At 38.3% G+C, this 24,426-nt stretch overlaps 1 protein-coding gene across 4 annotated transcripts; it reads left to right on the top strand.

The window, feature by feature from the left end:
* Nucleotides 1–395: 395 nt before the first annotated feature.
* On the top strand, nt 396–24,343 carry nfe2l1a (nfe2 like bZIP transcription factor 1a). 4 transcript variants are annotated; one of them, XM_030141788.1, is made up of 9 exons: nt 396–489; nt 3,379–3,695; nt 4,759–4,953; nt 13,007–13,189; nt 16,895–16,960; nt 17,071–17,217; nt 17,383–17,542; nt 19,893–20,528; nt 20,704–24,343. In XM_030141788.1, the coding sequence occupies exons 2-9, from the start codon at nt 3,414–3,416 to the stop codon at nt 21,672–21,674; spliced, it is 2,640 nt and encodes an 879-aa protein (XP_029997648.1). In that variant the 5' UTR covers nt 396–489; nt 3,379–3,413; the 3' UTR covers nt 21,675–24,343. The 4 variants fall into 4 exon arrangements, with proteins under 4 accessions (XP_029997648.1, XP_029997647.1, XP_029997646.1 ...); XM_030141787.1 differs by having other exon boundaries at nt 17,068–17,217; XM_030141786.1 differs by having other exon boundaries at nt 16,895–16,963; nt 17,068–17,217.
* Nucleotides 24,344–24,426: the final 83 nt, after the last annotated feature.

Genomic DNA, 24,426 nt, shown 5'->3' with positions numbered 1-24,426 from the left:
GTGTCTGACTAAATCTACCTTTCTCCGCAGGACAGTGTTTGTGATTTTACTTCATAGCAGTAGGTGGCGCTGTGTGTGTTACTGCCAAAGGCTCATAAATCCAGCATTTACCATAAAACCTCGGCACTGACAGTAGAAAACGGCACTCCTATTTTTTGGGGCATTTCCTCAGGGTTACATTCTATGATCTAGGTTTAGGGGACTACCGGATTATGACACCGCACCGACACAAGAACCCGCATCAGACACGAAATGCCCCCAGAAATAGGAGTCCCAGTAAAAAATACAGACAGTTGGCGGTTTTATTTTCCTTGAGGGAGGTGTCTGCTGATGTCATCAGAGGCGGATCCCCTTTAAAAAGGCCCCGCCCTCCTCCTCCTCCTCAGATCAGAGCAGAAACCGACGCCGGCTCGAGAGGCGTCACTGACAGTGACGGAAACACATGAAAATAGTGAATCACTGCACTTTTGAACTAAACTACCGACAAAGGTAAGGAGCACTGGCTTTATTTGACTAACGTGGTCTTTATGAAGTCGAAACTGTCTAGTCTAAGTATTACTGTGAACTTATTTTATGACTTTTATGTCCGCTAAGTAACAAGACAGTGGTTAATAATGTTTTTATTTGCAAATGGTCTAAAATTATAGGGCCAACACTCCTCAAAGTTTTGCGTTTCTTTTACAGTGACTCAGTAGGCTATATTAACCATATCTGTATAAAATGTAGGCTATAGTATTGTTCTTTGTTATGAACATGGTCATTGAAACATTAAGCAATAACAGTCGCTTGGTTTCTGTTTGTGGAGCTTCCTCATATAAATGTGAACGGTATCAGCAGGTGATGACAACACCGTTCAACCTGTTGCTCTGGCTGATCCAGAGTCAGATAGACTTATGGTTTATATCAGAACATTAGTGGACCACTGTACTATATGGAATAGCCCATAATCTAACCATTTATGTTGTAAAGTAATTCCTCTTCTTGTGTCGTGTATTGTTTTATCTAGTTAAGCACTTTGTAACTTTATTTAGAGTTATTACTGACTTGTTAATGCAGAGGTTCACAAATCTAGAACAGAAGCTTCATATAATGTTGATAATGATAACTTAATTCATATTGCACGTCTCAAAATAGATCAACAGTGATTTACAATGAAACACGCGATCGAGGGTAACATTATAACAATGTAAATTCATCTAAATATTACAAGAAACTGTCTAGACAAGACCCTACAATAGAGTTTGCTGATTGAAAACTGTGTTAAACATAAATACACGCCATTATAGGGAAGAAAAGTCAAAAAGTGCATCCTTTATCTGGTGAAGTTATTTACTAGTAGCCTACCATGAGTGTGCAGGCAGCCAAATACACCAGGATGCATTTTTGACCACACAGCACAAGACAGGACTTGACCAAAACATGTATTGGATGATGACAGTTCACTATAGTCAACTATAAATACAAGCACCGAGTGTAGTTAAGATCGTAATGTGGTTCTGAAAAGTTTAAATACCTCTCTATTGGTCAGCTTTTCCACCACGGTTGCTATAAACAGTTACCAGAGATTGAAAAGTAAACTCAGTGACTGAAGAGGGCGGAAACCAGCAGCCTGGGAGGGAGGGGACAGGGGTTTTTTTTTTCCAGGCAAACAGCAGCAGTTACATCATGTGGCTGCAGTGACTAATGGAGGCAGAGCTGGGCAGGCAGGTGGTTACCACAGCCTTTTTCTAGAATGAGCTTGAAATTTTCCTTATCTTCTCACATGAAGTGTCAGCTGGCGCCGCCCTGCAGGTCAGACTGCACTGACAATGGAAGATTATTGTCGATAACTGCACTACCGTTATTATAATCAGGGCTGTGGTGTCAGTGCTTCTCCTGCAGGGGTTACGAACAGTAATTATAGGGTGGTTGTTGTAAGCAATAATAGTAATAGTGGTTGTAAAAGTATGAGCTTTGAGAATTAATTTCCAAAAGCTAAACAAACGTACCACAAGAAAGAGATTAAATGGTCTATTGTAAAATTAACTAGTCAGAGGGAATGAAAACAAGTACAACACTTTAAACTTCTGGTTCTGTTGGAATTGGCTTTTTAGACATCACAATGTTATTTTCTCTGTTGCTGACAGTAAATTGAATCAAATATTTCTGGCAAGACTAAAAGAAGCAGTTTACATATAGCAACATGTGCTGTTGAAAGTAGTTTGTACAGTGAATATTTATACTGTTATCTGATATTTTGTAAAACAAAGTTATTTCAATAATTTATAATAATGTAAAGATTAAGTTACAGTAGGGAGACCTTATTCAGTTATTTCCTTAAATTTCAACAATGACTAATCTGTATTGTTTAATATTTAAGAAAGAAAAATTCTAAATTCTCTGATTTTATCCTCTTAAATGTGAATATTTTCCTCAATTATCTAACCAAACATCTTTGAGTTGTGACCAACCAAAACATTTCAGGAAGTTATCTTGAGTTTTCAAAATACATTTTTCACCATTTTCTGACATTTTAGAGGCCAAACAACTTATCAGATAAATGAGAAAATAATCATTGAAGTTTAATCAACACTGAAAATAATAATTAGTTGTAGCCCCAAATGCCAGTGTCCTCTCTGTGTTTGTGGGTCAAATTTGAGAGTTTAAGTTATGTTTTACTTTAGACTAGCCTACATAATGTAAGTTCAATGTAGTATTAATTTCTCTGCATTATTAGTCAGTAATAGATACCAGGTAAAATTTAACCTTTAGCGTCAACAGACATCAACCTTTTATAAATAGGCATTTAAATAAGTGTATCATAATGTGTTCTTTTGTGAAACTGTCATTGTCGAGGATGTAGTAAAGCCATGTTTTGGTAAGAAAAGAAATTAAAGGAATGTTTTAGGCATCAAAACTTTAAAATGGGTTAAATTTGACTCAAATGTAATAGGATGAGTCATGCAGCCTTAAGAGGAAAGCAGGTTAGGCTCCACAGATCATTAAAGCACATTAACATGTTCTATCATAAGCTGGTCTCCTAATAATGTGTAGTGTTTGAATTGTGTAAACAGTCCTTTACCATGTTGGAACTCAGCAGATCTTTTTATTTACAAGGAGAAAGACTTGTGGAGTCTCCATAAAGACTATCTTGTGTTGAAAGACAGAATAAGTTTTTACATTCAGTCTTCCTGTTCAGATTTAGAAACTATAATTATACATGATGAAAGAGGAGTTCATTCTGATACTAGCATCTGCGTTTTGTTCAGTCTCTTGTACTAAAGCAATGTTGTAATTGAAATGACAAAATAACAAATGATGTGAACAAGGATATTTTAAAACAATTGTGATATTGGTGTTTATAATACCACTGTTCAACCTGGATGTGTTGGGTTCCAGGAAACTTTTTCCAGTTTGCTGAAATCGCACAGACGATGCTGTACCTAAAGAAATACTTCACGGAGGGCCTTATCCAGATGGCCATCCTGCTCAGCCTGTGTGGAGTCAGGGTGGACGTCGGTCTGGAGCCCTACCTGCCCGATACCTGGCACGAAATGATTCTTGGTCCAACATCAGCGCTGACTCAGACGCAGTTCCACAACTTGCGAAATCGCCTGGAAGACGGCCAGGATCTGCACCCCAAAAGTGTGGACCTGGATGAGTTCTTCACAGCACGAAGGCTGCTGGGCTGGGTCCGCTCTCTGGACAGAATACAGGTCTGGAAGCATGCCATTGTTAGCTGTATGACTCCTCTTAGACTGAGATTATAAGGCATATAGGCAAAAGTAAAAATGTTTCATCTTTTCATTGGGATAGTTGGGGGTAAAATGTTTTTTTGGTTCATTTTTTAAGGCAAGAGGGGAAATTTGAGAAATTCACTCAAATATCTACATCTTGTAGTGTAAAAGGGAAACTAACGTCACTGCACTTAAATGTCACCTTCTTCATACTGAAAATTACAGTTTATTTTTGTGCCTTAGAGTTTAATTATCCAGGTTTTTTTATCCAGGTATGTTTTGATACTTCTGATTTATTGTGTATAGTGTGTTTAGTGTATGCCATATTTTTAAAAAAAATGTTTTGACTGTCTGTCATGCTGCTGTTGCACTGTAGTTTATAAGTGTGGGATCAATAGGGTCTATCTGTCTGTCTGTCAGTCAGTCAGTCAGTCAGGGTAGACCAGAAATAGAAGAAATAAGCAGCTAACCTTGCTTTAGAATAAAATCAAAAATGTATTTTACACTATGTTTACTTTTGGTCCTCCTATCTTCATGAGGACGTCATCATTTGTATAACAGATTATTGCAGTAAGTGTTTTTGGTTGGACTTCCAGCAAGAAGAGATTTCTGCAGTGATGTATTTGTGGACTGCATCTTGGTTTTTGTAACCAAAAGTAACATTTTGGTAGAAAGAGGAAGAGCAAGGGGTAGAACTCACCAAGCGAATACTAATATTAATGTGAAAACACACTTAACACTAAGTATGTAAATAATACTGCCAGAGGAAGAAACTAAGGTTCCAACTTACGGTCTAGTGAAGTATTAATCAAAACCATACAGTTGAATTCTAAAAACCAAAACTTGTTTTTGACCAAGCTGTCAACAGGTTTATATCTGCTGCAAATCCAAGTGTTTTAACATGTGCCTATAGAACCTTATAGTGACTGATGTGTTTCAGGTGTCTGCCTCAAGCGTCTGTTTTAGGAACTGCAGGTTCAGGCTTCTTGTTTCTTACAGCAGAGAAAAGTCTTGAATTTAGAAATGGCTGTTTTTCTTCCAGGTTCCTCACACAGAGCTGGAGACGTGGCTGGTTCAACAGGAGTCCAGTCCCCTCCCAGTGGGATATCCACACCAGCCTGCCCCACTGGACAGAGCTCCTATGGAGGGGGGGGGCAGACCCAGAGTTGCCCTGCCTCTGGAACCCAGAGATGGACTGGATCTACTGGAAGATGATGAGGGCGAGGAGGACGGAGAGGTACAACTTTTTAAACATTGGTCTAAATATTAACATTGAAATTCCCAATTATTCCATGTTCATCTGTCATCTACACACATTTACCCTGAATTTTTAAACATAGATTTAAAGGCATGAATATAGCTGTTTCCTGAAATGATTCTATTATTAAATGTTTATGTCTGAAATAGATCAGCCAGGGGACAAAGGTTGTTAATTAAATAAAACATTAGACAAAGTCATTATCTGCTGTCCTTTGGCCATCCCATAACTGTGGGATATGTAGCATAAGTCACTTGACTCTATGAAGCAAATAGTCACCATCAACTGGAGTTTAGTAACAGATCTGACAAGGCAAAAAAAATGAAAATCAAATCAAGTCAAATGTATTTATTTAGCGTCACATCATGACAAAAGTTATCTCATGACACTTGACATATAGAGCTGGTCGAAACCAAATCTGCAATCTATAGCTCAAATCAAGATGTATATTTTTATTTTGGGCTGTCGCTAAAACTGAGTCTAACTTCACGTGAGATGATTCAGAGTTTGATGAGTCACCAGGAACTCTCAGCTCACCAGATGACTTCACCAGGAAAATTATAGAATGCAGTTGGTACAATTGAGAAACACAGTAGGAACACCCTGATAGAGAGAGAACGCCTTTAAAGCAAACACATAGACAGACGAGACTGTTTAACTGTTTATTAAACTAACCTGGTAACTACTTTTACCAGACCTCATGGATATAATATAAACAGCAGGAATCTAAAAAGTCTGAAGTGGAAACATTTAGTAGCAGCATTTCTTGAAAGATACATTGCCAACATTTAATTCTCAGTTTACATACGTGTGATCCATTGTTACCTGTGATGACAAAGCTGATTAGTAAAATTTAGCATGTCCTCACAATAAAGAAAAAACACCAGAGAAAAAAGATTTATGTGAAGGGAGGAAAATACTGAAATTATACAACAAAATGTCCAAAGACTAAGTATTAAAATCATGCATGTAGAGTCCTGCAAAATGCAATTAAATTACTAGAAAATACTAGAATGTAACATGTAAAAACAGGTGGTTCAATAGTTACCAATACTGTTCATGTGTCATAATTTTATGAGCAGATAACAAAATTTAGGTCACATTGACACTTCACAGTATAACTAATTCACATTAAATGTTTGCTAGAATAAACAAAGTACAACAATTACAGAAATATTATGAGCGGAGCCAAGCTACTGTTGTCTGCACATAGTAGTTCGTAATGATTAATATAGAAACATAATCGTGCAGTTGAGCAGTAATCCATATTTGAAGTCAGTCACTGACAGAAAATCTGCTGATCATTTGATCTGGGCGGCGTTACTGTCTTCATGTTCCTGTCTGAACACACAGTTATGCCCTGAGCTGCTTTTAATAATGTCAGCAGCTCAGACATGCCTGGTCAGGCTGTGAACCAAAAGACCTGACTACTGTCAGACACAGACGTGTTGAAAATAGTCTGTAGAGCTCATCAGGGATGAAGGAACATGTGAAATGGGTGAAAGAGCCACTCTGTGCCCTGAGGTTTACAGTTGACAGTGGGAAGCAGATGTCTTTTATATAACACTAACTGAAGAATGCTAGACTGTATAGAACCCTTACACGTAGATGCTGTGATGTAACCCCTTACTTTGTGGAACACTGTGTTTTTGTTTTTTTGATTTTTTTTTGTTTTTTCAGGCTTTGTGTTTGGCATTTTTGACTATAGCTTCTTGGGTTTTTTAACCCATGAAGACCCAAAAATCCACCACCGACCAAAGGCCCCCACTGATGTAAAATGTTTAGTACCTGACGGTCCACTAATCCTGTCAATACATGTAAATAATTGGTGTAAAATGCAGTTTGTCATCTTTTCACGGTCATCAGATGTGACCCATTTGGATGTTCAAAGGCTACGTAGTGAACGTGAAAACACCATCATCTTCTACAGCATTGTTTCACCAGTAAAACCCATGGAGTTTGATAAATGACAATGGATGGAGACACTTGGTTTATGTTCAGTTAATGAAATATTTTGCTGAAAGTCAGTTCTTCCTCAGGATTCTTCTGTTCTGACATAATATAACCTTTGAATTTATACTGAGATTTAATTAACACTTACATAATAAGAAAACTAAATATAGGAAAACACATGATTTACACTGAAAAATGAAAAATGTAGAGGCTAATATAATAAATGGTGATAAATCCCTTTAGAAAGGTTAGATTTAGAGGAAAAAGTCATTTGAAAGGTAGTTCTGGTAGTTCAAAAGTAGTTCTGGGTCTTTAAGGGTTAAGGCAGAAATTAGTGTATTTGGGCATATTTTTTGTAGTGTAGTTGCATGATATGAGTCCTTCAACGGTCTTGTCTGTTTAACCTTATAGACACTGTAGATTTCTATTGGAAAAACACTTGTTTTATCAACAAACCAAAGCCTAGAAAAGTCTGACTCGGCAGATGAGCAAGGCCTAGTTGTCAATCAGAACAAACAGGCAGACGTAGACAATAGACACCTGTCATTGAAAGTAGCCACACCCTTTATTAACTGTCCAGGTCATTCATATAAAACATTAACTCCACATACAGTTGTCACAGAGGGGGAAATGGGTGTAGAGACAAAGTGTTTTTGTCCAAGGCTGTAAACATGTTTTTGTCTGCTGTAAAACTTTGACTGATTCATTACTGAAGCAAAGATTCAAGTGGTCATTCAAGGAGCTACAAGGTTTGAGTTTTCAATTCTGGCATAATTTTTCAGCCCTGAAATTTTCTGTGTCGAATACGATGTTCAACAGACCCAAAAACCACACAAACATGGAGTAAATTACCCACTTGTGCTGAACACAGACATCTAGGTTTCAGGGTACAAGGTGTTCACTGGACTCACCTTGTCTAGTCCTCATCAAAGTGATAGTGTACATGACAGTGTTTTTGAATTCCCCCTGTGTATCAGATGACATGCAGACACACACTCACACACTTTATTAGTGTTCTGTTGGCCTTGGGACCAACTGGCTTGTTTTGAAACCTGATCACCAGCGTAATGCATCCTGTCATACATTCTCCTCCTGAGGTTTTGCAACCCCTCCTGTTTACCACATCAGTACACAGTCAGACATTCAGTTATAAATACATGTAAACAAGCATACTGTACTGAAACAGCCAAATAGGAAAAGGAACCCTTACCCGAGCATGTGTATTCAAAATAAACATTATTAAGATAAGATAAGATGAGATGAGATGAGATGAGATGAGATGAGATGAGATGAGATAAGATAAGATAAGATAGGTTGTATTTTTCATACAGAGGACAATGCACAGTGAAATGTATTTTTGTACCTGCAGCCAATTGTAGAATAGTGATTTCACACACAGGACACAAGATGAAAATTATAAATATAAATGTAAAAAAAGAGTAAACTTAAAAGAGGTAGCTCTTGTAGCTTTGACTGTTTTAGTTTAAATAATTGCCTTGATTGAAAACAGCATGATACAACACTTTTTTCAGATACATTTGTAACTTTTCATGTATTTGTTTATTTTTCAGTGGAATATTCTTTGCAGTGTACAGCTTTTTTGTTTTGTTTTGTTTTTTTTTGTAAGCAAAGCTGTGAAACACTGGTCTCCTACAGAGGACAAATATGCATTGCCATATACACCACCTCACTCGGTCAGATCATCCACTCACACGGCTTCTCATATCATTGCTATGCTGATGATACCCAGCTCTATCTGGCATTCCCACCTGATGACTCCACACTCTCAGCGCGAATCTCAGATTGTCTCTCTGACATATCTGCATGGATGAAAGCCCATCACCTTCAGCTGAACCTGTCCAAAACTGAACTGCTGGTCTTCCCAGCTAAGCCAACCATACAACAGGACATCTCCATCAGTATTGACTCCATACCTCTGGCTCCTACCAGTGTAGTACGTAACCTGGGAGTCATGATTGATAATCAGTTGACCTTCACAGATCATGTTGCCTCTGTCACCCGATCATGCCGTTTCACTCTGTTCAACCTAAGAAAGATCAGGCCATACCTAACTGAACAGGCCACCCAGCTCCTGGTGCAGACTATGGTTATCTCCCGCCTTGACTACTGCAATGTTTTTCTAACAGGCCTCCCAGCTTGTGTTGTCAGACCACTACAGATGGTCCAGAATGCAGCAGCGTGTCTGGTCTTCAATCAGCCTAAAAGGGCACATGTCACCCCCTTACTCATTGAGTTACACTGGCTACCCATAGCTGCCCGCATCAAATTCAAATCTTTAATCCTAGCCTACAAAATTCTCAGTGGGTCTGCTCCTACCTACCTAGGTGCACTGATAAAAGCTTATGTTGCCCCACGACCACTCTGCTCATCTGGGGAACGTAGTCTGGTGGTCCCCAGACCTTGCACAAGACAATCCAGGCTCTTTTCATGGGTCGTTCCACGTTGGTGGAACGCCCTACCAAGTGCTACAAGAACAGAGGCATCCCTGCCTATCTTCAAGAAGCTCCTGAAGACCCAGCTCTTCTGAGAGCACCTCCTATCCTAACACTTTCAAACATTCCATCTTAAATATTCTCATAAGGTTTTTCCCAGGATTATCACAGATTCTTCCAGGATTACTTCTGGACCTGCTGCGGTGGTCCTGCCTCTTCCCTGCCCTCATCATCACCACTCACTTATCCTCAACTGCCTCCATGTGTCTCCCCCTACTCCCCCCTTCTCCCCCAGTCTCTATCTCTATCGCTCTCTCTTTTTCTCTTCTTTACCCCCTCTCTTTAACCCCAACTGGTCAAGGCAGACGGCCATCCTCCAGGAGTCTGGGTCTGCTCGAGGTTTCTGCTGTTAAAGGGAAGTTTTTCCTCGCCACTGTCACCAGTCACAAGTGTTTGCTCCTGGAGGATTCTGTTGGGTTTCTGTAAATTGGCTTAGAGTCTGGTTTTGACCAACTCTGTATATAAAGTGTCATGAGATAACTTTTTTTGTGATCTGGCATTATATAAATAAAATTTGATTGATTGAGTGATTTAATTGGTTTTCCCCTGTAAGTTGCTTTGGAAAAAAGCGTCTGCCAAATGCATAAACATAAACATAAACATGCATTGCTGGGTCTCAGGTGGATACACATACATACATTTCCAGTCTTGTATCTGTGTCGATAAGGTGCGTGGTACAGTGTTTTTTTCTTATTCTTGTCCTGTTAGGGCTCAGACTTGGGGGTAAAAGTTTTTCTTCGGCCTCTCAGTTTTTGTTCTCAGCAGAAACACCGGCCTGATAGCATGATGTTTTTCTTCACACCAAATATTAGTTGAGAAAGGTGTGTCTGCAACTACGTTATCCTCTCTCTTAGGACATAATCTACCTGGAATGTGTACTTGTTCATCGTTGGTTGGTCAACACAGCACCTGATGTTGAATAACACTGAGACAAACCTTGACACAGCTTTAACATAATCTCATGGTGTTGCCTCTTCCACATTTGTTCTGTACATGAGGTGTAAGGAGACAGAGTTTGCCTTGGACTGTAAGTTCCACACTACAGGAACATTCTGTAAAATATATTTAACATATTATGTTGAGTCAAGCTACACCGCTTAAGATGTGTTTAGGTGTGTGCTTTAGGTTGTTTGTGTTTTTAGCTTCTTAACATCCCTCAGGTCACCAGGTTAGGGTTAGGGTTACATTTGAGCCGTGTATATTTGGGTTGTGTTTTAGTCACATGCTAAACACAAAAACTAAAAGATCTTCCCTTATAAATGAAGTCTAATACAAGTATTGCCTTACACTTGTTCTATTAAAAGCCTAGGTCTAACCCTAGTTCCATCAACAAGTGATTAAGGCTTTGCCTCTGTTGAAAGACTGGATGTTAATAGTTAACTTCGGTTCAGACTGTAGCTTTGTTGTTCCTGGTTTAGTTTCAATTACAAGCAGGTTTGAGTCAATATTTATATCGCAAATTCCTCTTGTAATACTCAGTAGTTTAAAAGCTGATGAATACTTGGACAAGTTTTCACATAAGTATGCAAGGTCATGCCTGACAGCAAGGATCTATTTTAGCACTAAAGTCTACATGGACATTTGTGGATTGTGTGCGACCTTGCAAAGTCTAAAATGCACTTCTGAATTTTAGGCCTTACCCAAGTGATTTATTACCATTTATTGTTATGTTATCCTCTGTATTTTGCATTTGTTTCAGTGAAAATCAGGTATTTTCCTATATTTAATTTTCTGATCATGTAGACATTCATAAAAGCTCAGTAAATTCAAAGGTTATTATATCAAATCAGAAAAAAAACAAGGAAAAAGTTACTTTTCCTGCAAAATATATCATTAACTGAAGATAAACCGTGTCTCCATCCACTGTCCATTGATCCACTTTACAGTATCAAATCCCATGGGTTTTACTGGTGAATCAATGTTATAGGAGATGATGGTGTTTCCATGTTTACTACGGAGCCTCTGAACGTCCAAATGGGTCATATCTGATGACCATGAAAAGATGACAAACAGCATTTTACACCACTTACTTAGATGTATTGATAGGATTACTTAATTAACAGGTATTAAACAGTTTACATTAGTGGATAGTTTTGGTCAATGGTTTTAATTTAGTGCTTGGTTTAAAATAATAACCATGCAAAAGACAACACTCAAATTAGTTGCTTTTGGTACAGAGGTAACACTGCAAAATGGGAATTTTACACAAAAAAATGTATGGGAAATTTGTTTTAGTCTTGCCAAGCATGTTTTCTTTAGAAAATCAGTGCAATTTTTAAAAATAAAATAATCAAACTTTGGTTTAATATGTTGTAGCTAATACTGAAGTAGAGTTAAACGTAAGAAAAAAAGTGAGAAGCTTAAAGCAATGGTTTACATCAACTGGTTGTTTTCCTTACAGTAAGAATGAGACCACCTAGAAAAACATCCAAAACTTCCTAATATTATTCTGTATTCACATAACATAAAATAAGTCCATAACATTCAAATGTTCTGAGAAGGGTCTTCAAAGGTCCAACTTGCTGAATTGTCCACACCGGGGTTGTAGCTGATTCCATTGATGTGTCTTATACATAGATTTCCTGGTGCTTTTAGAGTTGAATCTTTGTGCTGCTTGGCGTGAATTTCTGGGGATTCTAAACTAGACTCTGACTGAGTTGTACACATGTAGTGAACAGAGGTATGTGGGTACACAGGCCTGACCTAAATATTACATGTTCAAAGCTTCATACATGTCTTTGCAGGCCAGCTGCTGTGGGTCTCTGGGTTTGCCACTAAGCCCTCAGCCAGGTCAGGAGAAGGGTAAAGTTATTCTCAGCTTGGCTGTCTGTCTCTGGGTAGATCCACACTCAACATATAGATTTGAAGATAGTACTGCAGAGTAACCTTTGGTATGTTACCTCTTAGACAAATACACTGTAGTGGCATTCATATGTTTCTACTAAGTACGAGCTCACTAGCTAGTCTTCATGATTGCACATAGGGTGCAAATATATTATATTGCAATCATTTACAAATATCAGGAAAAGTAGAGCAAACCTACACTGAGTTTGATTGGATAGTCTAGTTCTAATGTGTCTACAGAAGATACCAATGTTCTATCACAGCAGCTCTTGGTGAACTGGAAAGACGGGAAAGGATACCTTGGCTCAGTCAAAAGTAAAATTCCCCAAGAACATTCTTGTCCTCATTGTCGGTATTTTCTATGTGTCAGTCTGGCCACAGTTCAGTATACTAAGGTTCCATAGTGTAGCAGTTACCATGTTAGCTTTACCTGCAGAAGGTCCTGGGTTCAAGTCCCAGTAGGCGTAAAACCTTTTGATTTAGTTTTGTGTTATGTTATGAGATGTCATGGGTATTTAACTAAAACTCATGAACCTCAATAAGACCCAATAGATGTGATCATATGTATTTTAGAGAAGGTTCTGTGAATCCCAGTGGAACCACTGCTGATCTTTACACTCCTGAACTGTGTTAGCATATTATTGCACTGTTGTTGCAAACAGTCAGGAAATCTGCTGAATATCTACTTTTGACCAGATTATAATTTTTTTCTTTGCAACCAGGAAGAGACACACCATATACCTAGTCGCAGTGGTGCTCTTGATGAGATAGGAGAGGAAGAGGAGGATGAAGAAAACCTTCCTGGACTGCACAGGCATTTCAGAAGGAGAGAGAGAGGAAGGAGACAAGATGTTTCCTATGATCAAATGAACAACAGGGAGCTGATCCAGCATGAAGTTGACCAGGTAAGATTTGGTAAGAGTTAGATTTATCATAGTAAAATGCACAATTGTTACCTGATAAATAAAAATAATTTGGCAAAGGATTAGCCAGTTGTGGTCAAATGAAATTTGTTGGTTCTGAGGTTATAAGGATAGAAATCTGATGACTGATTCTTTCATTAAAAATGATCACTGGAGATAATTTAATGGTAAGTATCATTGTCTGAGGCTGAAGAATGAATTCATGCGATGTCTGCCTTCAACAGAAGCTGTAGTCCCTGAACAATTAAATCTACTATCAATTAACTCAGATCTGACTAAGTTCTGTTTTGTTGAGCATTTGGCTTCAGAGGACGTGTCTATCAGTTGTGAATTCATCTTATGATACCTTTGTTACCGTTTTACTGTGAAGCTGATGCAGTGAATCATGAGTGAGTTCAGTTGGTTTCTGAGGTGACCACAGGCTTCAGTGATGAATCCAGATTATGTGTTTACTGCATGTATATATACTGAATATCACTATATATGGTTATATATACTAAGGTTCTGCTTGTGAATTTAAACTGTGGAAAAAGATGCAGTTTGCCTCATTACCTCTGATAAGAGTAGGTCACAGCCCACCCTAATATTTTCAGTTTATTCTAAGCACATCAGATTTGAATATAACAAGCTGTGCTTTACACAACACAATCCTTGATAAAGGTAAAATTATTAATACCTGCTCAAGTAAAGTCTATGTGATGTAATTGGCAGCTGTAGTTTTTAACTCTACTGTTAGGTCTATGGCTCAACACAGTAGCCTGTAAAAGTGGTTTATATATTCATGTCGTCTTTTGATTTGGTCTGAGAAGAAAAAGTCACGAAAGGGGTGTATTTTCAGTCCTGGTGTTTTTTTTGCTCTTGCCACTTAAATACCCTCATCCTTAGCCTTTCTAACTAGAGCTGCAGCTATTTTTGTAATCGATTGCTCTATCAATTATTTTCTTTGATTCCATTAAACAATTATTTGAATAGGGAAAAAATTAGTAAAAAGATGAAACAGACATGTCTAAAAATGACAAACAACTTATCCTTTATTCCAGAACCAGCTGAAACAACCACAAAAAGTAATAAAAGTAAAAGTATATATAAAAATATCCATAGATATAAACAACAAGAAACAAGTCAAATGACATCTACAAACAATATATGCACTGCAGTCTTCAACATATTTGGATCCAACTTACTAACTTACCAATAACTTAAGATGGAACTATCATACAACTTTGTGTTGATCCTGGCATCATGTGTGTCACAACAAGCATCCGTGTGAAACAAAACAGTGGAAACAAGGTTTAACAACACCAAAATTAGGATAATGAAGCTTCGATTCAGGAAAATTGTAATCAAATTATTATTTTTAATCACTTTGACTTGATTAATTGATTAATCATTTCACCTCTCATTCCAAGGCCTGTCAGTCTGAGGAAGACTGTATAACACTAACTGACTCCACCTCCACTGATCCAGGACCAGTACTGACCCATAAATCTACTGACATACTCTGTGTCAGCGTGTGTTAGATAAGGTCAGTCTGTCAGTCTGGATCACAGCCAGATCTCATTTCTTTAAACACTGGAGCACTGCCAAATCAGCAGAATAGGAATTGGTGACACCCTTTGGCAGCTGCTCCACTGGGGGCCTCTGACACCCAGGGCGTGATTTCACACACATACTTTATCATGTACATACATGTGCTGCATGTATGTGATACTGTATATATTGAAGTACATATAGATATCCAAGAAAACTTGAGATATGTGCAAGTTAGCATTTTTCAGGTCACCTTTGACAGTTTTTAAAGCACCATTTTCAAAATAGTGCATATAAAAAGTTCAGTCAGTGGTGAGATGTCGAGAAAAGACAAGACACTCGTTTCTCAAAATGAAACTGAAGAAAGTGTCTAGAAAAGAGAGGCAGAGTAAAAGGCATGCGGTTGGAGGGTCATTTTGTCTTTTCTTAGAAGTCATCACTCTGCTTGGTGTCAGAAGAAGGCCATACAGAAACAGCTTTTGACAAAAGGGACATTCCTTAAGAGACTGATGTGATGTTAGTGTGTCAGCTTCAGTTAGACTGACCTACTATAAACTGATGACTGAACCCAATCACTTCTACAACACATTGTACCAGCATTCACTTTCTACTCAGTTTTTTATGAACCTACAACCAACTACCGTCAGCTTATAGCCCTGATAGTGTAAAGACTCTAACAATGGAAATGTCAGTCAGTAGCATCCCGTTGTCCCACCTAAACCCTTAAAGATTGACAACTATATTTGTTACAACTTACAAATGATTTTTTTGTCTTTCCCAAATGATTTACGGTCATTTTTTATATTATCCTCTGCAGTTTGCATTTTTCAGTAAAAATCAGGTATTTTTCCAATACTTAATTTACTGATCATGTAGAGGTTCATAAAAGCTTAGAGTAAATTCAAAAGTTATGTATCAAAACAGAGAACTGAATTAAAAGTGACTTTTTCAGTAAAATACATCATTAACTGACCATTAATCAAGTGTCTCCATCCACTGTCATTTATTAAACCCCATGATTTTTACTGGCTAATCAATGTTGTAGAAGATGACAGTGTTTCTGTGGTGTCAATGAAGTAGTTTAAAATCACAGCCTAAAACAACACTCCACTAGATCTGAAACAATAAATCGGTTAAATTTTTTAATCAAATTGATTTTAAAAAATTATTCAGTTACACTTTTCCTGAATCGTAGCTTTGTTTCCTTAATTTTGCTGCTACTAAACATTGGTTCTGCTGTTGTGTTTCACATGGACACTTATTGTGACACATGTGATGCCAGGATCAACAGAAACAACATGGAATGTAGCTCAGAAGAGACAAGGACAAAAAGGAAGAAAATGTCTGTATGCTCCCTTTTCTTCATTGGAACCATCACTTACTCCTTTAAACTTTTAAGCTCTCACACAAACATTGAAAACATTTGTCTTTATTTTTCAGTGGTATGTTAATTCCATCTTAAGTTGTTAGTAAGTTAGTAAGTTGGATTCAAATGTGTTGAAGACTGCAGTGCACATATTGTTTGTAGATGTCATTTGACTTGTTTGTTGTTTATATCTATAGATATTTTTTACATATACTTTCATACTGTTGTTATTTCTATACACATTTATATATCCTTTTACTTTCATACTTCCGGTTGTTTCAGCTGGTTCTGGAATAAAGTTTTTTGTCATTTTCAGACATATCTGTTTCACATTTTTACTATTTTTTTCACCCATTCAACCAAGCATTTAATCAAATCAAAGAAAATAATTGATAGATGAATCAATCACAAACATAATAGATCGCTGCAGCTCTACACTCCACAGTGTAAAGGTTATCACCTCAGCTTTACACGTAGAAAAGCTTGAGGTATGAAACCCAGTGGAACCTCTATCATGTACTTCTTTTTGCCTGTTACCTTAATGAAAAACAGGGAAGAACAGAACTACTAATGTCCAAAAGTTCTTATATTGGAGCAAGAGTGACGGAAGTACCGTACATCATAACACATGGTCAGGAAAAGGACAGACATTTTTTCAAGTCCATCTTTTTGGCAGAAATTGTGTCTTATTTGCTGATATGACCGCAGTTAACCGGCCAGACTTTCTCCATAGTCTTTTTCTGTCTAAACATCTCTCATTTTGCCTTTCTCGTTCCTATTTTTCTGCTCAGACCTCTGTTTCCCTCCAGGAGTGTTTGAGGCTGTTGGATGAAACCTTTCCCTTCACAGAACAACAAGTATGTCCTCTGGTGTTTCTCTGGGTTTTTTTCTTTTCCTCCCATCGGTTGTCTGTGTATGGCGTCTGACTTTGATTACTATATTTGACTGTTTTTTGGGTTTTTTTCAGGGATGTGATGGCAGCAGCAGGGGGGGAGATGTTGACTCTCCGGTAACAGGAAGGGAGCCCTTGCAATCCCCCATCATCCCCTCAGATACCCCCACCTTTGACCTGGGGCTCCAGTGGCAGGACCTGTTGCATTTTATGGAGCCTGAGGTGAAAAAACACACAAAAAATGAATCCATAATAGTAAACGATTAGATAAAAGTTAAAAAATACATAAAATAGGGTAAAAATATAAGACAGATTAAAATATTGATAAAGAATAAACCACAGAAAGTTAAAGTAAATCAAGGTTAATTTTTCATTCTTTGTCTCCAGAACACTGATGTTGACATGATGACATTCTTGGACCACGCTCTTGAATCACCTGAGACCTTTCAGAGCGTGAATTCTGAACCTCAGCAGCAAAACTACCATGACAATAGTGAAATACAGGCCAATCAGGACGTCCCTCTGATGGACGCTCATCTTCCACATGGTAATTCCATTTCCAGGCTGACATTTGAGTTGGAAGTCATGAAGAACTTCCATATATTTTAAAATTCCTTAAACTATAACTATAATATGTACCACTTGAAAATATGTAAAAAAAAAATTACTTGGCCTATTGTATGCATTTTGTGGACTCCCATAAATCCTTAATTTTCAAAGTAAATGGCCTGTTTCGTTTAGTTGCCTGTCAATGGCTTGGGTTAGCTTATCTCTATTGTCCATCCATGGAGGATTTATTATGCAGTAAGCAGTGTTTTCTACTCCTCAGTAATGAAAGTACCTAGTGTTTGTCCTAAAAGTCGCTAGAAGTTATTAATTGATGTCATCACCTAATTTACGTAATTGGAAATGTGGATGTAATTAACGATGTAGGAGAGAGGAATAACATTGTGGGAGAGGCAAAAACAGTCTAATAACATAATATGTTGACAACTACAAATGAACTATGCTCTGACCCAATTCCAACCCTCCTCCTTTACCTGGGCATGGGGACAGGCTCAAGTGACCCAATACAGACACTCTGGAGGAATTACTGAGATTATTTATTTGCTCGTATGTTTGTTTAGTTTATAGCTTCATTTTCTTCAGTTTGGTACGGTTTTTGCCCCAACTACAGGCTGAAGGGGTATTGTAATTGCTTTGTCATCTTTCTGTCCGTCTGTCTGTCTGTCTGTCCATTCAACAATGTAAACACATTATCTGAACAATGCATTGAGATATCTGCACCAAATTTATACTGTGGATACATCTTACCATGGAGCAGAAGCCTATTGAAAAAAGGTCACCTTGACCAACTTTTTCAAGGTCAAATGGCTACATGTCCTTTCAATGACGTAATCACATTATCTGAAGAATGCATTGAGATTTCCGCACCAAATTTACACAAAGACAATGTAATGTAAATTATAGGGCACTAACTTTCAACATAACCTTACACTATATTTGGCCAAGGGGTATTAAAAGTGCGCAGCACATCATGATTAACCATGCAGTCCACTTAGGAATGTGCAATAAGTCACAGCAAAATGAAAATTTTTAACCATAACATTTTTAATTTTCAGTCCATATTAACAATCTAAATGGACCAAAAAGTGACAACAGAGAAAACTGTCAATGTCACAGGGAGTGATTCATATTCAGTGCAGTGATTTGTTTTAGATAAAAAAGTGGCATGTGCTTTCACATCAGAGTCTCCAAAAGTTTCCAAAAACACCAGATAAAGTTGATATATTTGTCACTAGTCACTTTTTAAAGAGTCTCTTGAGGGGTCTGAAAAACCACAAAATATACCAACAGTGTCTAAGTTGTCAACATTGACTTTTACAGCTAGGCAGACAGACCGTGTGTTTTTATGAGTGACAGAGAAAATCATTTTGTGTCATTTAGAGGAAAAATATGTGTGCTTTAGCATGAGTCACTTTTCAAAAGTTCCAAACACATTTTAAAAGTAGCTAAATGTGTTGCTGGTGCTATTTGGAAAAAGTTGCTAGGGTTATCTGAAAAGTTGCTAAATCTACTAACAAAAGTGCTGAGTTGGCATCAATGGCAGTAAGTTCACAAAAACAGTTACAGAAGACAATGTAATTAATAAACTTAAGATTCATCTGGTCTAGAAGATATGAATCTTTATCAAGGGTAAATATAGAGAAATACAAGTGCAAATGTAGAAGGAATCCATCTAACGCCCTTTACTAATAATGTCAACTTTAATACATTACCGTTTCTGTAAACCTGATTTCTGGTTGAGTCATTTCATATCATGAGGAGTGGATGAATCCCATCATCTCACGCTACTTCATGATGTCATTTCTTTTGTCTTTTGTTGTTTTGACTGAAATGTCATGCCGTGTGATTAAAATCAAATCACATTTAGCATTTTCATATAATTTATCTTGAGCTATAAGGTAATATCTGGGCTAGCACTGACAAAACATTTTAATAGGTGTTTATAATGGTAGAGTGGTAATTTCTGGTAAAACGACAAAGGCATTTTAATGACTCGTCCTGAAAATAGGAATATGATAATTATGTAGCCAATGAAACACTTGAACTTTTACATACTCCCCATGATTGCCAAGTATACACAGCTGTCGTTCCAGAAATAAGGTGAAATATTCCTGGAACAGAAGTGCTGTGTAAAAGGGGCTCATGTCTAAAAGGATATTTAGTTCTAATTTTACAAAAATTCCTGTAAGAAACACACAAGTCATTCAATGGCAAGTCTTGAACTTAACTAAGACACCTTGAAATACAGATGGAACATAAGTGGAAGGGAGTATGAGTACTCTGTTTCTTAATTCCTAACATTTACAGACATACTTGTTCTTTGTTCCTAGGTTTGATGGAAGCCATGGTTCCCCTTATGCCCAGTGCAGACTTGAATGAACGAAGCTCAGACTTGGACATTGGAGACACTTTGAAAAACCTTAATATGAATAATTCACACAGCCTTCCATATCACATGGATCTGCTTGAAGAAGATCTTCAGGAAAACTTAGGCATGGACCTTAATGCCAATCTTGTGGATGACATGGAAACCAGTCTGTACTCACAGTATGCCTCCTACCCTGAGAACTTCTCTGGCTTTCATGTGAATCTTTCAACTGACTTCAGACCTTCCATTTCAACCTCATCCTTGGGGGGGGATTCCTTGGCCTGTGACTTGACTTCTCCTGGTACCTTCCTGCTTGATGAGGAAGATGAAGTTGATGGTGAAAATGGCATCCCTAACCCTCTTAATGATATGTTAGTGGATGCTTCCATATTGGATGACATTAGATTGTTGGACTTGGCTCTGGAGGAAGGATTCAGTCCGGAGATTGCAGCCAGACTGGAAGAGGGTCACTATGACCATGAAATACATCATCATCCTGAGCAGATCAGCCTGAACATGGGCAACAAAGTGAAGGGTGATAACGGACACTCAGGCTATGGCATGGGGCTCCCAGAAGATCAACCAATGAGCCAGCAAGGTACCCAAATGAAGCAATAGATGAAATTCAATAGTTAGAAAATGTTCTACATATGTTTGTGACTACCTAGCAGAGATCACTCCAAAATTAAGGATAGAGTCAAGGGGAGATTCAGGATTGGGTCATGTGAAAACTGTACATCTTGTAGAATTGAGTTGTTTTTGTTCTGTCCTAGATGGTGAGGACGAGGCTGGCTCAGACTCTGGTCTTTCTCTGGACTTCAGTTACAGTCCGGCTTCTCCTTGTACTTCTGAAGCCTCCTCTTATTCTTCTTCATCCTCCTCAACATCCACTTCATCCTGTGCAGAGAGTCTCTTCTCTCATGATGAGGAAGGGCTGGTCGGATCAGATGTAGAAGTGGAGGTGATGGTGAAGCAGGAGGAACAGGAGGAGGAGGTGATGGGGGCAGTAGGAGGAGGCTACTACAACCATGTGAAAAAATTCTTCCCTCCCACCTATGGGGATAACAAACTTTTTAACGGCTTTCCTTGGTCAGAACATATCAGCCATGATCACACATACAACCAGCCCTTGAATGCTGCCTCCTCACCACGTCTGAGCAACGTTCCTCCCAAACACATCAAATCCTCCCCACGACATGACAAACCTTTCCACCCATCCACTTCCAAACACACGTCTGAGGCTAGAATTTGGAGCCGAGACGAACGGAGAGCAAGAGCACTAAAGATTCCCATTTCCAATGAATTTATAGTTAATCTGCCTGTAGAGGAGTTTAATGAGTTTCTGGCCAACCACCATCTCAGTGAGGAACAGCTGAACCTCATCAGGGACATAAGACGGCGGGGGAAGAACAAGATTGCTGCCCAGAACTGCAGGAAGAGAAAGATGGATGTGCTTCTGGGATTAGAAGATGATGTGTCAGTGCTGAGGCGCCGGCGCTCACGGCTCCTCAGAGAGAAACAGGAAGCCTTAAGGACTCTCCAAGACTTAAAGCGCAGATTGAGCACATTGTACCAGGAGGTGTTCTCCAGACTCAGGGATGAGGAGGGAAGGCCTCTGGATGCAACTGAATACCTGCTGAATTTTGGACCAAATGATAGCATCACTGTGGCTTCACATCGACAAGGGTCAGGGCTTCCACTGACCGGGCAAAACAGCAAGAAACAGAAAGGAAAGAAGAAGTGAGGAGGTGAATGAGGAAAGAAAGACTCACAGAAGTTGTAGTCATGACGACATGTGGAGATTCCTGAACAGGAAAGGGATAAAAACCACAATAAAAAGCAGGAAGTACTGATGCAGTGGTGAAAGATGGAACAAAGGTGCAGAGACTATTAACACCTAAATGGACTTCCCTGGTAATGAAGGTTTGATCAGAGACTGAAAGTAAAGCAATGGATGACTTAAGAAAATCACAGCAGAGGAAAGAAAGGAGAAGAAAGACATGGCAATGTAACACAGGAAAACCCTGTACTCAAGCACCCTCCAGTCTACATGTTTAAGGCTCAACTTAAACTCCTGGGAAGGAAAAATGAGGCTGCTACTGCTTCAGTTTATGTTAAATCACCAAAGAGCAGATGATGCACACAGTACATCATGAAGTGCTAGTTCAAAGCTGAGACACAATAATGCAAGGGCCAGACCTGAATACTGGCTTTTCAGTATTGAGATTCACTTCTGTATTCTTAAACTACCCTGCTCTTAACAGAAACATCAGACTGTCCTTATTGATCTGAGCACTAATTGAAACAGTGAATTCAGGTTTTGAAGCAATGGAGCCTAAATTGCGGCACTTGAGATTGTCCTGAATCTTGATTTCTTTTCTTCTTCTTGGAGACATGGATTGATTAAGCTAAGAAACTGATAACAGGCTGGATCTTGGCTATCAGCAAAGAGCTGCAGAAAGTAAAATGACTTTATACTATCAAAAGACAGGGCTGCTGGAAGATCAGAAACAGAACTATGCCCACTGAAACAAGCAAAACATTCAGGATATATGGGTCAAACATTGGTACATCTAGTTCCAGATTCTTATGCACTGATCTATTGGCTGGAAATAGTGTCCATCACAATTTACTATTTAAATGTTGAATATCATCAGCCAGTGTAGGTGAATCAGATGATGTTCCCTGATGGCAGATGGATGCCAATGTATCTGTATCCTGGTTCAGCTGGATAGTGATTAGTGTACCAGCAATTAGCAACAGAAGAATGTGAAAGCAGCCAAAATTATTTCAGTAATTGCTATTGGTTCAGAATGTCTGGATTGGGATTGAGGTCTGTATGAGCTGCATATATCCTTATCTGTTTGATGGTGTGCTCCAGCATTTGTGCACCAGAATAAAGTGAATGTGTGGTCCTAGGAAGAAGTAGGAAAGACTGTCATCCCTGTGGACCCACAATGTTCTTTGAGCACAAAAAACAGATATGATGTTTGAAACTGTTGAAGAAATCATTCAAATCTGTCCCAAAGTATGCTGCAGTGGTGTGATTTATTGAATATATGAGTGTATATGGTGGGTTTACAGGCAGAGTGGATGTCTGAGAGTGTAAGCCCCCCCCCCCGACTTTGGGTGGGGGACATACAGCATTGAATGTGAGATACATTCATCAAACAAGGGTTGTAAATGTGAGGGATCACAGGCTGGACTGTGAGATACAATTATATTCAAATCAAGGGTCATAAACACATTAAGAAGTGCACAGTAAGGTTATAAACATGTGATAGAGGGGGCCGGGGCCACGGGACACTAAAAGGATTAAATATAAAGGTACCTGTGGACTTAGACATGAAGACAGACAGTCCAAAGACCTGTATCAGGGAAACCAGCAGGGGATGTTGTCAGATCTACACAAATAGAAGAAGTGATTTGAACAAAGGGCAACAGTTACTGTGGGTTCGGTGTTATTCTTCCTCAAAATGATGTTTTAACCCCTTAACGTTGACTGTCACAAATTTACATGAAACCGTTTCCATAACAGAATCAGCCAAGATATTGTATGTTTTCAGGCATATTCGATACGTACCTTGTCAGAACACGGAAAATAATTTTGTGGCACCAGTGAAACCATCTCCGTCTCCTGAGACGAAAATCTGTTTTATTATTTTTTCATTACTATTGACCATTATGCCTGTTGTCACAAATTTGCATCACACTCAAATTTCTATCTATTTTGTGCGATACTCAAATTAAGAATCTCCACTTAATTTAGCATCTACTTGAAAGCAAAAAATTTTTTTTTTTTTACTATAATTATATAGAAATTCAGGCGTTAAGGGATTAAGCTCGCTAAGTCAAAAAATAAAAATCTATGCAGCAAATATAAATGTTTACCTATGTAGTAAACATGACAGATTTACCTTTAAAATCAGGTGACTATGTCCCAGACTGTGGTGGCTTTGGTTCTTGTATGTTATACAAACCGATGATGCCAACAAGTATTAATTTCCAGGTACAGTTTTACTTTGGAATACATATGTGTACATGATCTCAGAAATGAGCACAGCCACAAAATGCCACCAGTCATACAGTATGTGTTCAACATGCTTAGTCACATCACTGAAAAAAACACTGGAATACATGGAGATTAGTTTTTAGGCCAAAAAAAAAATGGAATCTTTATTTGAAGCTGAACTACTTTACTTTTTTGTATGTTCCTTATTTGTGTGGCTGAAAAATGCTGTCAAATGTTAAATGTGTCTGATTTGCTATAACAGTGGAATAAGCCGCATGTCTTCCACAGCCACTGATTGAACTGTTGTTTAATGATGCATTTTTGTGGAAACCCATTGTGCTTGCTGGTATTCAAGACCATGGGAACTTTTGGAATATAAAATGAATAAAATAAGAAACTCACATTTGTGTTTTGGTATAAATGTAGGTAACCCAATTCAAGTGATGGAGCAGGAGGGTTGCGTTTTCAGCTATTTACAGATATT

The sequence above is a fragment of the Sphaeramia orbicularis genome, chromosome 8, assembly GCF_902148855.1.
Source record: "Sphaeramia orbicularis chromosome 8, fSphaOr1.1, whole genome shotgun sequence".
Lineage (NCBI taxonomy): Eukaryota > Metazoa > Chordata > Actinopteri > Kurtiformes > Apogonidae > Sphaeramia > Sphaeramia orbicularis.
Note: the sequence above shows the minus strand (reverse complement) of the source record. Positions and strands in the feature narration are given on the sequence as shown.

What these genes read in the sequence shown, in the direction of transcription:
- nfe2l1a (XM_030141786.1), top strand. Translation starts at nt 3,414, where the DNA reads ATGCTGTACCTAAAGAAATACTTCACGGAGGGCCTTATCCAGATGGCC. An exon ending in TCCAGCATGAAGTTGACCAG is followed by an intron (nt 13,190 to 16,894) that starts GTAAGATTTGGT and finishes TTTTCTGCTCAG; the next exon opens with ACCTCTGTTTCCCTCCAGGA. An exon ending in TCAACCAATGAGCCAGCAAG is followed by an intron (nt 20,529 to 20,703) that starts GTACCCAAATGA and finishes GTTCTGTCCTAG; the next exon opens with ATGGTGAGGACGAGGCTGGC.